Source organism: Channa argus, chromosome 20, assembly GCF_033026475.1.
Source record: "Channa argus isolate prfri chromosome 20, Channa argus male v1.0, whole genome shotgun sequence".
NCBI classification, from domain to species: Eukaryota; Metazoa; Chordata; class Actinopteri; order Anabantiformes; family Channidae; genus Channa; species Channa argus.
Window position 1 is genome coordinate 14,040,313 of NC_090216.1, and position 12,718 is coordinate 14,053,030.

General features: G+C 37.7%; 2 protein-coding genes across 12 annotated transcripts in view; both read left to right on the forward strand.

Annotated features, from left to right (window-relative positions):
- Window positions 1-12,718, forward strand: part of grid2ipb (glutamate receptor, ionotropic, delta 2 (Grid2) interacting protein, b) — a 48,076-nt gene that overhangs the window by 18,772 nt on the left and 16,586 nt on the right. For 10 of the 11 annotated variants that reach the window (XM_067487500.1, XM_067487503.1, XM_067487506.1 and 7 more), the window contains one exon: window positions 10,346-10,627. In XM_067487500.1, coding sequence (XP_067343601.1) covers window positions 10,346-10,627 — 282 coding nt within the window. Of the gene's footprint in view, window positions 1-9,820; window positions 10,628-12,718 lie in introns of those variants that run through there. The other variant, XM_067487509.1, reaches the window with a different exon arrangement.
- Window positions 219-7,159, forward strand: LOC137105379 (uncharacterized). Its single transcript, XM_067487513.1, has 10 exons — window positions 219-317; window positions 936-1,037; window positions 1,675-1,797; window positions 1,919-2,035; window positions 2,149-2,271; window positions 2,657-4,664; window positions 4,891-4,932; window positions 6,069-6,131; window positions 6,279-6,310; window positions 7,007-7,159. The coding sequence occupies exons 5-10, from the start codon at window positions 2,149-2,151 to the stop codon at window positions 7,022-7,024; spliced, it is 2,286 nt and encodes a 761-aa protein (XP_067343614.1). The 5' UTR covers window positions 219-317; window positions 936-1,037; window positions 1,675-1,797; window positions 1,919-2,035; the 3' UTR covers window positions 7,025-7,159.

A 12,718-nucleotide genomic window follows, 5' to 3' on the forward strand; every position in this document is an offset into this window, starting at 1 on the left:
CATGTTTTCAGAAGGTATTTTGAATGTTATCCATTGCATCCACTTCTATGCTGTTGTCAGTCATGCAGAAAGGCCATAGCATGTGGTTATTTCTTTATGCTAAATGCTGTTTTAGAAATAGCTGACAGCTAAACAATCTTAGACAACTTGTGAATCTGTAAATAACCAATGTCTGGCAGTTCTTGATGTGCTTTTGATTTTGGTCTGAATACCAGGTGGAAAACAAGCAGACTCCTGCTTTGGCAGTTGAGACCGATACATCCCCTATAGATCATCCTACGAGTGAGGATTCAAACAAAGATGATCCCAGAACACAGGTAATAAAGTAATGCACACACTAGTCACATACCTTCTTTGTTCACCTGTACTTTGTGTAATTCTCATATGAAGATAGGGACTTGTTCACTGCTCTTCCAAAACAACTTTTTGATGGAAAAGAGTAAACCTGACAAATTTTCCTAGTCTTTCTCTCATGGGGCCCTCCTGCATCCAGTTAACCTAAGTGACTCATGTGCTCATTCGCTTGTGTTTCTAGTCTTCCACTTATGGGGCCCTCAAGTAATCTGTGAATCTCACACACTCAGAATTTAATAGTTTCTCCCCTTGTGGGGTCCTCCCGTATGGATCTAACTTATAGTTATTTTACATCATTGCCTTAATACCTGCCAGGGTCAAACCTCAAGTTATTATAGTTATAATGCTACACCTCTTTAGGGGCTTCATGTCTTCAGAAGGTATTTTGAATGTTATCCATTGCATCCACTTCTATGCTGTTGTCAGTCATGCAGAAAGGCCATAGCATGTGGTTATTTCTTTATGCTAAATGCTATTTTAGAAATAGCTGACAGCTGAGCTATCTTAGACAACTTGTGAATCTGTAAATAACCAATGTCTGGCAGTTCTTGATGTGCTTTTGATTTTGGTCTGAATACCAGGTGGAAAACAAGCAGACTCCTACTTTGGCAGTTGAGACCGATACATCCCCTATAGATCATCCTACGTGTGAGGATTCAAACAAAAATGATCCCAGCACACAGGTAATAAAGTAATGCACACACTATTCACATACCTTCTTTGTTCACCTGTACTTTGTGTAATTCTCATATGAAGATAGGGACTTGTTCACTGCTCTTCCAAAACAGCTTTTGAGTCAGGATTACTGTTTGGGTACCATGAGTGCATGTGGTTGAGGTAAAAGAGTAAATACAATTTTTTTCTAGTTCTTATGCACCCTGTTAATCTGAGAGATGCATTTGGTCATATGCATGAGTTTCTAGTCTTTCCCTCCCGGGATCCTCAAGTTCACTTAATCCAGGTGCAGTCACTAGTCACACTAGCCATTAGTTACAAATCACTTTTGTTGACCTGTACTTTGTGTAATTCTCTTATGAAGAGATGAATTCCAACTCTTTGTAATTTTATTCAATTGGCTCAATAGCAGTTGGTATCAAAATTAAAGTATATATAATGCAACACGTATTTATTTGATGCATTTTTAAAATTATATTTTTAATGTAATTCATGTCAGCCTCTATGTTGTTTTGCGAGACTTGTTGATGCCTGTAGCTGTGTCCTAAATATAACTAACGTGCTAATTTAGATGATTGTTTTTTGTCTATTCTACTTTTTTAAAATATTTTTTTCCTTTCTAATTATTTGTTTTATTACATTTAGGTTTTCACTGTTAATAGTTTTTCCCTAGTGGACTATTCTGAAACTGATGATACAGACGAAGGCTATATAAACGATGGCTCTCATACAGTCATCCAAATTAACAAAATTACAGAAAACATTCTGGTATGTCTTAAATTCCAGTAAAATGTTCATATAAGTGTTAAAATCCTTGTCCTGTGATTGATTTTTATAAAATATTAACAAAAATTGATTGCCATACCTTAACATTACACCCATTTTGCAGGATAGTGTACCAGATCATTCTGATTTTCTCCAAGATTCAAAGAGTGAGACTGTAGTGGATGAAACTGATAATGAGGATAATGCTGTTCCTAAGCTTAGAAGAACAAAAAGCATTCTGGTATGTCTCTGACACAATATCGTGTCAGTTCTGTTAATACCAACTAAGTGGATAAGGCAATTTCCAAGCATTTCCCCTGTAATGATTTTTATTTAACATAACTGTTTTTGCAGATGAATAGAATACCACATTTTTCTGATGCACTCTATGATTCAAGTGATGACAGCACAGAGTGTCCTTCATCATCACAATCTAAAAAGGCTTTCCAAAGGCCAAGAAGAAGGTGTTGCCATCCTGTAAGTCTATTTTATTTTTTATCTTACCCTTTAATGCTATTAGTTAGTGGGCAGTGCAATTCAAACTCAGAATTATAATATTGTGCCTTTGTGAATATGTTTGCATAATTTAAACACTTTTGCACTTTTACCGGAGAAGTCATTTTTTAAACTACGCCTGCGCAGTTTTATGCTGTAGATTCAAATAGTTTGCAATTTTTTTTGTCCCAATAGTTTAACATATCTCAAATTTGTGAATTTACTTTGAATGAAAGTAATTTCACTTAATGCCCCTATAGAGAGTATACTATTCTAACAGGCAGTTGACAAAAGTGTAGCCAAGTTGTCACAATAACACAATAATTTGTAGGGAAAGATATTAACAACATTTTTTTTTCTTTAAAAGATTGAAGATAGTCTTATACAATCAGATGAAGCAAGTGGAGCAAGCGAAGAGGAGTATATTCCAAATCCCAGGGAAGAAAGCACAGACAGTGATGGTAGCTTGGAATTATCCCTTGAAAAAAAGAGAGAGAACAACATTGGATCTACTAGTCAGAGAAGAAGCAAGTCTTCTAGTCAGACCCAGTCTGAGTCTAGTCAGAGCAGAAACATAGTTGTTGCAAGTTGTGATTCCACACAAAGATTTCCTGAAGGCACAGCTGATGCAAATGAGGATGAAACTGCACTCCTTGAAGAGCCATCTGTTTTTGTTAATCCAGTTTTGAAAAAGGAGGATGGGTCAAGGAGATATAATAAAAAACATCAGTGCTTGTACTGTGGACAAGTAGTTCAGAAAATGTCAAGACATTTGATGCGTAAACACAAAAATATGATTGATGTTGCCAAAGCTTTTAGTTTGCCAAAGAACTCAAAAGAAAGGCGACTGCAATTAGATTATATCCGAAATAAGGGGAACTTTGAGCACAACACTGAAGTTTTGGAGAGCCACAAAGGCAAACTCATCCCATGGAAACAACCAAAGAAAAGAAAAGAAGGACAGGAATATACACATTGTGTGTACTGCTATGGATTGTTCACAAAAACAGTGATGTGGCGACATTTCAAGGTCTGCAGGTTCAAGCCTCAGGGGAAGCCATCTAAACCAGGAAAAACAAGAGTCCAGGCATTGTGTGCTTTTGCTGAACCTGTTCCACCTGGATTAAGTGAAGCATACTGGAAGTTCTTAAGTGATATGAATCAAGACAAGATTGCAGTAGCAGTTAAAGAAGACAACTGCATTCTACAGTATGGTTACAGGCTGTTTATGAAGAATGAGAAGGTAATCAGCCAACATCAGTACATTCGACAAAAGCTGAGAGAGCTTGGTAGACTGCTATTGGAAGCAAAAAAGATTGCACTTGTGAAGACTATCAAAGATCTCATAAAACCTGAAAAGTACAATCATGTTGTCACTGCTGCAAGATGCCTGGCTGGATTTAGTGATGAAACTGGCAGATATCAACGTCCATCTCTTGCTCGCAAAGTGGGACACAGCTTGCATTCTTTGGCCATGTTTCTCAAGTCTGAAGGATTAAAGAACAAAGATAAACAAACTATCAAGGATGCTGAGGATTTTGCACAGCTATACCAAGAGAGTTGGAAATTTGACATTGCAAGCCAAGCACTAACCCAGCTTGACCAGACCAAGTGGAATTCTCCTCAACTTCTACCATTCACACAGGATGTCCAGAATCTTCATTGCTACTTGTCTGGAAAACAGCGGAAACAATTGAATGCCCTGAAAGAAGAGCCTTCACCCTCAAACTGGAAAGACCTTGCTAGAGTGACACTGGCACAAGTTATTCTCTTTAACCGCCGGAGAGCAGGAGAGGTATCCAGAATGCCTTTGTCAGTGTACTTATCAAGAGACACATCAGAAACACATGAAGATGTTAACTTGGCCCTTACAGCACTCGAGCAGAAGCTTTGCAAACATTTTATTCGGATAACCATAGTAGGAAAGAGAGGAAGGAAAGTTCCTGTTCTCCTCACTCCAGACATGAGAGAATCACTTGATACTCTGACTGAAAAGCGAGACGAATGTGGAGTGTTTAATGAAAATGGATACTTGTTTGCATTACCACAATCTGTCCATTACCTCAGGGGTTCAGACTGCATTAGACAATTTGTGAATGAATGTGATGACATAAAAACTCCCAAAGCACTAACCTCAACAAAACTCAGGAAACACATTGCTACCCTATCCACCGTTCTCAATCTCAAGACTACAGAACTTGACCAGTTGGCAGATTTTCTTGGGCATAACATTGAAGTACACAGAAAGCACTACCGTCTTCCAGAGGGCACCCTACAGCTAGCAAAAATAAGTAAAGTTCTCCTGGCAATGGAACAGGGACGGCTAGGAGAGTACAAAGGGAAGAGTCTGGATGAAATTCACCTTGATGTGAATGGTATTAAGACTTATTATATGTCAATGTAAAAAAAAGAAACATTTAAAAAGGACAATTTCTGTCTAATCCTACTTTTAAATGTTTCACTATAACTAATTGACTTATGAAAAGGGCGAGTTTTGTAGATTAACTTTATCTACAGTCAGCAATTTATGCAGTACTTTGTTACACTCTTGATCACATCAGTTTTCAGCTTTCCAATTCATTTTATCAATTAACATTTTAGAAACTGTTGACATGGAGGAGTGTTCACAAGAGGACATAGAAGGTATGTATGTTGTTTTATCTTAAGTGGTTGGAATGAATGATCTCTCAATGGATATGAATACTTTTGACTAGTGCATGTGGATTTTGTTTGGACGATTAAATGCTGGCAGGTTTCTGTAGCTATTGACCACATTTAGGAATAATTTTGCTATTTTTTTAAAGCCAGCATCTATTTTCTATAATGTAAAATAGTACATATGAGAATTCTTTTGTTTGGGGTGTCCTTATCAAGTTTTTAATCATGGGAAACTGTCAGTGGGAATTAATATTAAGGCACCGCTGTTTTCCACTCAATAGAAAAAAGCTGTAAACTCCCTGTAGGGGTGCAGTTCTAGTGAAGTCAAAAAGCTTTTCACACATATTCCAAAGTTCAAAAGAATTCTTACAACTTACAACTATAAAGTAGTGTGGATCCAAGCCTGTTTTAATTATTTATTTTTGCCCATATATCAAGTTGCATTTTCTGTGTAGTCCAACTGAGCTTCTCTAGGTGTGGGATATGGAAATCCAACCTGTTGAGAAAATTAAGCTAAAAAATATAAACTTATAGTATCATTAGTAATTAACAAAATAAAGTAATTTCTATGTTAATCTCAGCAGCAGTGCTTCTATATTTGTTATGCTGTAACTGTCGTCATAGTTTTGTTATATATAGATTACATTAAATCACATTTGTTTAGCTTTTATCAAATGAAGAGTGAGCGGTTAGTTGGTATGTAGTACTGTTTGTGTGCTCAATATTTTGGTGTTTAAGCTGTGGACCTGCTGCTTGAAGGATTTGACCACAAAATTATTCTCCCACCCCAATTAGCAAACAACTGCACCAAAATTAAAGAGGAACAATGAGTAATTTCACATTATCTTTCAAAATTATACAATATAGGAGTGGTCTGGGCATGTGCAAATCTCACCCCTTCATGCAGAACCAGACTTTTTAACCCTTGTAGGTTGCTAACATGTAAATTTGATTTAGCACAGCACACAAAACCATGGCAAAATGGAGAAATAGAAATTGTCAATCCCACATGATCAGTTATGCATGATAGCTCCAGTCAGCTTTACTAATAGCTACTTCATATGTTAGTTCTAAATAACTGTCTTAAGTACTTGTAGTAATTTTTTTTTTACTGTACCCAGATTACGGTATTCCAGAAGAACAGGGGACCAAACATGTGGACAGTGTGGCATCCCATCAAGAAGGTACCATCATGGAGTTAGCTCATCATTAAGAGACACACTTGCCATATTAAATTATATTAATTTATACTAGCTATTCTTTTGAGCAATGTAAATCTATTGATTGATCTATTAATCTTGCATATCTAACTCTTTATTTTCTGTACACAGATACCAGTATGGCACTGGTTTCAGAGAATGAGGTCAGTGTGACATCCCTACAAGAATGTACCTCCTCATCAAGTGGCCAAATCCAGAGGAAGTTGGCTAAAAAGAGAGGTCAGCTTAGAATAGTGGTTCCTTCTTGGACCAGCAGGCCCTTTCGATTTCCAAGTTTCTTACCAGCACTTCCAGTTAGTACACAAGCAGATATTACTAGACTAGGACATCACCATCACAAAACGTTTAAAGTGCACTGCTCAAAAAATGCAGGTCATTGAAGGGCATCCGTGGGCATCACCCACTTCAGTGACGTAGTATTTTGGTCTTGTTTATAACCAATGTGGAGTTGGGCATTAAGTGAAGTATATGAACTTTAAATCTCTAGGTAACAATTGCATTAACTATGGAAGGCTTTGAAGGGTGCACAATCAGTTTACTCGTGGAGTGAAGAATGGATATGTGCGAGATGGGGGATGGAGAGGAAGATGATACACATCATACATGGTTTCTGTGTGTAGGGGGTATAATGTCCCCATTTGGAGGTCTGTAAGTATACAGTAGTTTGGGTTTAACATAGTCTTTCCCAAAACTGAATGACTGTGGAGGAGTCCTTTATGGCCTTTGAACCAATTCAGTACTGCAGTGAATATGTGATTAATCTAGTTGTGTTTCCTTTCAGGTTAAGATTTGAAGTTTTTAAATCTAAAATATAATATGATCTTCTTATGCACATTTAGGTAATCAAACTGCAGTGAAAAGAAGCTGGACACCAGAGGAATGTGCTGCAGTAGAAAAGCATTTACGAAAATGTATAGTGATGAAACAAGTTCCAGGTAAGGTGGACTGTGAACGTTGCATTGCTGCAGAACCTCAAGCTCTGGGAAACCGAGACTGGAAAGCAGTTAAATACTTCATAAAAAATCGAATTACTACCATGAGAAGAAAGGTACAGTAGAAGAGCTTTAATGAATGGGTAGAAACACAAGGCTGGTCCTTTGTTCTATACTTTCTGTTGATGCCTGTTTGAAGGTAATCATGTTTTTCTCAGTTCCTTCACCATGCCCTCTTTGGTGTCTGTTCAGCTATGACATTTTATCACAAAATTTTTCCCACTACCCTACAGATCTCAAATATTTTTCATTTATGAAGCAAGAACACACTACACACACATACAGAATTTTAGTTCAAGAGTATGGCTATGTTATTGGTTTACAGCTGGTGTCCTCTGTTCTGCAGTCTCTTTTGTTTTTTCTCATTATGCAAAAGCAGAAGTTTACATTCCCTTATTTTGAAATGGTAAAAATGGTAATAAAGTGATTAACATTTGATTTGTATAAGCCAATTTTTGCTCTTTCAAAATAAGTTGGATGCAAGTTTTTGCATCCAGCTATGTTAATATGTGCTCCATAAGCTCAAATCCTTGAGTTTTTTTTTTTTTTTTCTGAAATGTTTTGTGTAAAACAGCAAACTGCAGAAATAAAAGGGAAAATCCCTATACCGCGTGGTTTGGTAATTGAGAAGAGATTCAAGTTTGAGTATTCTAATATCGTCGTCTTCATAATGCTCTTATCTTTCATTAACTTGAAATGGCAAAATGTGAAATGTTTGGTGTAAAGGAATAACAGATGTGGAATAGAGAGAATGTAAAGTAGAATATAAATCCCTGATACTGCCCTGCATTTTCTTTAAAAACAAGGTAAAGGAAAAATAACAGAACTAATTTCTCCAGATGAAGATTTTGTTCCCTGCTAAGATACGTAAACTGGAAATATGCATGTGTGTGTGAAGGTGGATCTCATAAATACTGACCGTTAGAAAGAGACCCCACAAGCAACAAAAAAACGGGCATGAAAAATTAAGTTTTATATTCTGTGATTTAAAAGTGATATTTTTAATTCTAATTTTTTTTTAGATTTGTGTGATTTTTTATAGCGGTGTAGAACCACTGGATAGGGTGGACCCTACCAGTGGGTAAAACACTAGCGGGCCCCGCAAGGGAGGTAAACAAGTATGTGTGTGTGTGTGTGTGTGTGTGTGTGTGTGTGTGTGTGTGTGTGTGTGTGTGTGTGTGTGTGTGTGTGTGTGTGTGTGTGTGTGTGTGTGTGTGTGTGTGTGTGTGTGTGTGTGTGTGTGTGTGTGTGTGTGTGTGTGTGGTCTCTTAGCAGCCATTCTGATCACTTGAATGAAAGTTGTTTTCTGTTGTCAGCTGAGTTTTTGAGTGGGAGATGACACTTTGCTTTGTTCCCATAGTCAGCTGTGATGTGTGATAAACAGCCAACATGCCATATGAAACAGCATGTGCAGTGAACATGTATCCTGCCTAACAAATTTGGTGTCTTAATTGTGCCAAAAAAATGATGTTCTTAGTCTGTTCATGAAGGCTCAGTATGAAATGTCCATGTGTTGGAGGTTCTGATTTAAAAAATATCAAGTTAGATTTGTAGTCATGAACGGGACTACAAATCTGACTTGATATTGACTTGATATTTTGTAGTCCCGTTCATATATTCCCTAATCAGATGTTTGTAAAGTAAAGCACAGCATTTCCCGTTTTGTTCAGCTCTCTTATTTCTGCTTGTGTTTTATAAGACATCATTTTTTTAATGGCATCAAAGTCAAGTATTATATCTACACTTGTACTGAACATTTTCAACATTTTCAACACATGTAAAATCTTTAGATCATAGATAATATCTGAAACACTTAACTTCTGTGAGCTTATGTAAACATATTCACACAGTTTTAAAAAAAACTGTTTCACATTTTAGGGAATTTTATATATTTCTTTGCTGAAATATGATTCATAACCTAAAACCGTAAAACCATGTGAACAGATTAAATCAACAATATTTACTGTGCTAAGTGACCATCTGTTTGTCAGTTTATAGTTCAAGTGCTAAGTTAAACTAACCGTCTCCTGGCTGTAACTATACATTTCCTTTATAGACATTGTATCAGGTACAAACATGTTTTAATCTTCTTATGTAATGCGCAGTATTAGTCAGTCTATTAAGTTACATTATGGGAAATGTAGGACATAATATTTAGCAGTTTTACTCGTAGCACTTCTAGCCTCTGCTGTTTCAGTTTAGTTGATTCTTGTTTTGACTTACTTTGACCAACTTTATGAAAAGTAGCTTTTATTAAAAATATAAAATGAAATTACATTTTTCAACTTATTGTTGTTATCTGAGTTTTTTTTATCCTGATTTTTAATTATCCTGTACAGCAGAAGTGAGAAAATGATTAATTAATGATTAATTAAAATATATTTATTTGCTGAGTGTTGTTTTTGATTATGTTAACTATGGTCGTTTCCCACCTCATGAGGCTGAAACACTAAACATGTTACACAGTAAGTTTCCGTGTCAATATGGGAAAATTGTTGAGGTCCATGGTCAACAAGATGATGACCGCTTCTGCCTCTGTGCTCACACTGACAGGTGAGGAGTGGACGGAAGTGTAGGGGGGGAGAGAGAGAGAGAGAGAGAGAGAGAGATGGCAGAGGAGAAATCCCTTGCTTGCTCACTCCCACACCTTTTTCTCATGCTGTAGTCTGGCTCTGGTAGCTCACGCTGCAGTAGTGAGACTCCAGCAAGCAGCTAGTGACGCCAACATTTCTTCACTGTCTCACTCCACAGGGAAAAATCTCTTTTCTCTTTTCCATTTAATTTCTCTTCTTCTTGTCCCTGTGGGGACTGCAGTCACCTACGGGGAGAGAAACTCCTCACCTGTCCATTACTTTTGTCTCTTCTTTGAAGCCGAGTCTTAGAGAAGGAAGCCTGTTGATTTGAACAACCCTGGTCTTGGATTGTTAATGTTAATTCAATAATGATTGATTTGATCATCACTTTTAAATCTGTGCTCATGCTGGATGTTTAACTCGCTGCTGTCATTTCCTGGGAATTCCAAGACTGTTTTTATGGACTCTATATTTTCAAAATGGATAGAGGTGGATCTGTGATATAGGTCCATCCTCTTTGCTACTCTTTTCCTTTTCTACTGCAGCTATTGTGGACAAAACAGAACTAATAGCAGCTTTCGTTATTTTCCTCACATGTCATCATGTTTGCCAGGATCTTCATTCCCAAGAAGCACCGGCAGCGCTTTGACGACGCCGTTTCACAAAATGTTATCAACCGGCTGTGCCGCAGCAAGAGCATCAGCGAGCCACAGGGCAGAATCCGGCGCAGTCGGAGTGAGGATCACTCTGACCGCCACCACGGATCCAAACGGGCCAGCTCAGTACCCAGAGATGGAGGAGAACCCGGAGGGAGGGGTGAGGGAGAGAGAGACAGGGGCTTAAGGAAGTCAGTTTCGGGGATACCTGCACATCCTCCTATTGGACCCAATCAGAGGTGAGTGCATACTTTCTTATGTAAGTTGTTTTTTTGTTTATGAGCTTTGCCTCTGTTTAGGTATTGTTTACACACAACACACAGAATTCATATTATCTTCTTGTTTAGATATTTTTCTAACTGGGTTTTTAAAAACATGAAACTGGACATGTATATTTTATCTTTTATTTTCTTGTTGTGTTTCTGACTTCTGACTGACTAAACCTCCTATTTATGACTGTAGTACAAAATAGTTTTACCACAGCAGTTCAAAAGGGATCTGATGCATTTTTTTTATTTAGCCAAATAATAATGTATTTAGTTTATTACACTAAAGCTACCACATGCTTCTGTGTATCTCCTCATCAATTTAACAATTCAACACTGTTCAGCACTGTTGAGGAGCCCAGAACATTCATTCTTGCTCATTCTATTGTTAACCCACATGCTAACACACTGATAAAGCACAACTGTCCAATTAATAACACCACTGTGGACCTAGAGAAGGATTACAGGGGTAGTGGCAGTACACTCCCACACTAAGCTAACTATGAACAAAATCTAAGACCAGCTCTGCCTTCATCCAGATAGTAGTGAAGATATGTGGCTAAATATGTCGTGCGACTATATTGGCAGGTCACACCACAATAGGATCTGAGCTGATTGATTAAAAGGGAGGGAGTGCATCACATGGTATGCGGCACAATCAAAAGAAAAAGTTGTGCTGGTCCTTTCCCTGAACCAAATAGGCCTCCTTAAGAGTGTTGTGTAACACCGGTGTCTTTGCAGTAGGTACATACATAGGTCGAGAACGATAAGATGAGGGAATAGACCTTTAGTATTCGAAGTCATGCTCTGCGTTTATCAAGCATGCTCAAGGGCTGATGCTGCGTCGCCCTTTGCAGTTGTAGAGCCTGACACCCTCCTCACGTACACAGATGCATACAGCACCCAGTGTCCCCATCTGCATTTAGCTCATGTTACATAACAGCCAGTAACCATGTCTATCAAAGAACATATTTATCTGTTTTCTCTGCCCCCCCCCCCGTACTGTTTTCATGTCTGTTTACATATAAAGGTTGTGTTGCCTTGAGTTGTCTCCATGGCAACACACAATGGTTAGACAGCGAAAATGTCTTATCTTTGAGGGGAATGGGAGGTGCCACTAAGTATCCCTCCACTGGGAGCAAAGCACCACAATCAGCAAAATGTCAAAGCTGTTTTTTTTTTTTTTAATATCGAGTGTGTCCTAAATTATTTTTATTCAGACCGGAAGCTTGCTGAATGAAACACACAGAGATATGTGTGGAGTGATGGTGGTTTGAGGCTGGACTAGTTTGTATTGTTATATAAAAACCAAAAAGTCTCGTTAGCAGGCTGCATGACAAATCTGGGCAGCAGAAGAGAAGAGCGTCATATCTCACTGACAGGAAGTGACAGATCCAAACAAAAGTCAAGCAAAAACAGATTTGTCAATGCTTACTCCAGTGACAGCTGGGAACTGCGTCCATTCACACAAAAGTTGTCAAGGAGCAGTTTAGTGAAATGATTATGTTAACTGGTTAGTGGGTCGACAAGAGTTCTGTTTCCAGTTTGTCCAATCTCAGAATTTTCCATCTTTCTTTGTTTTATATACTCATAGTTTCCTCTGTAATTAGGTTTTGGGCTGTGAGCTGGGTCAAAAATCCACCTTGAGCAACCACCCTGGTCTCTTTTATAAAGCCTAAATTAATTAGTCAAAAAGATATTGGAATAATAATTGTTAGTCAATTAAAAAACAGTATTTTGTGAAAATAACAGTTTCTTACAATCAGTTACTGGGCCAAAGACAGATATAAAATACATGTAATGCCAAATAATGTTATATTACCACCAGACATTGCCAGAGCTTAAAACCATAAACTATTTATTTTGGTCATCCAGCAGACTTGAAACCAAATGAATTCATTTCTAATCTAAAGCCAACAATTACAGTCAATCCCAATGTTGCAGAAGGTGGAGCCAGTGAATTTTGGCCATTTAATGCCATAAACTGACAAGTGACAGGGTTTCTATAAAAGGAAGAATGTGAAATAAGTGTATTGTCTTGTTAAAGGTTCTGTTTGTGATGGG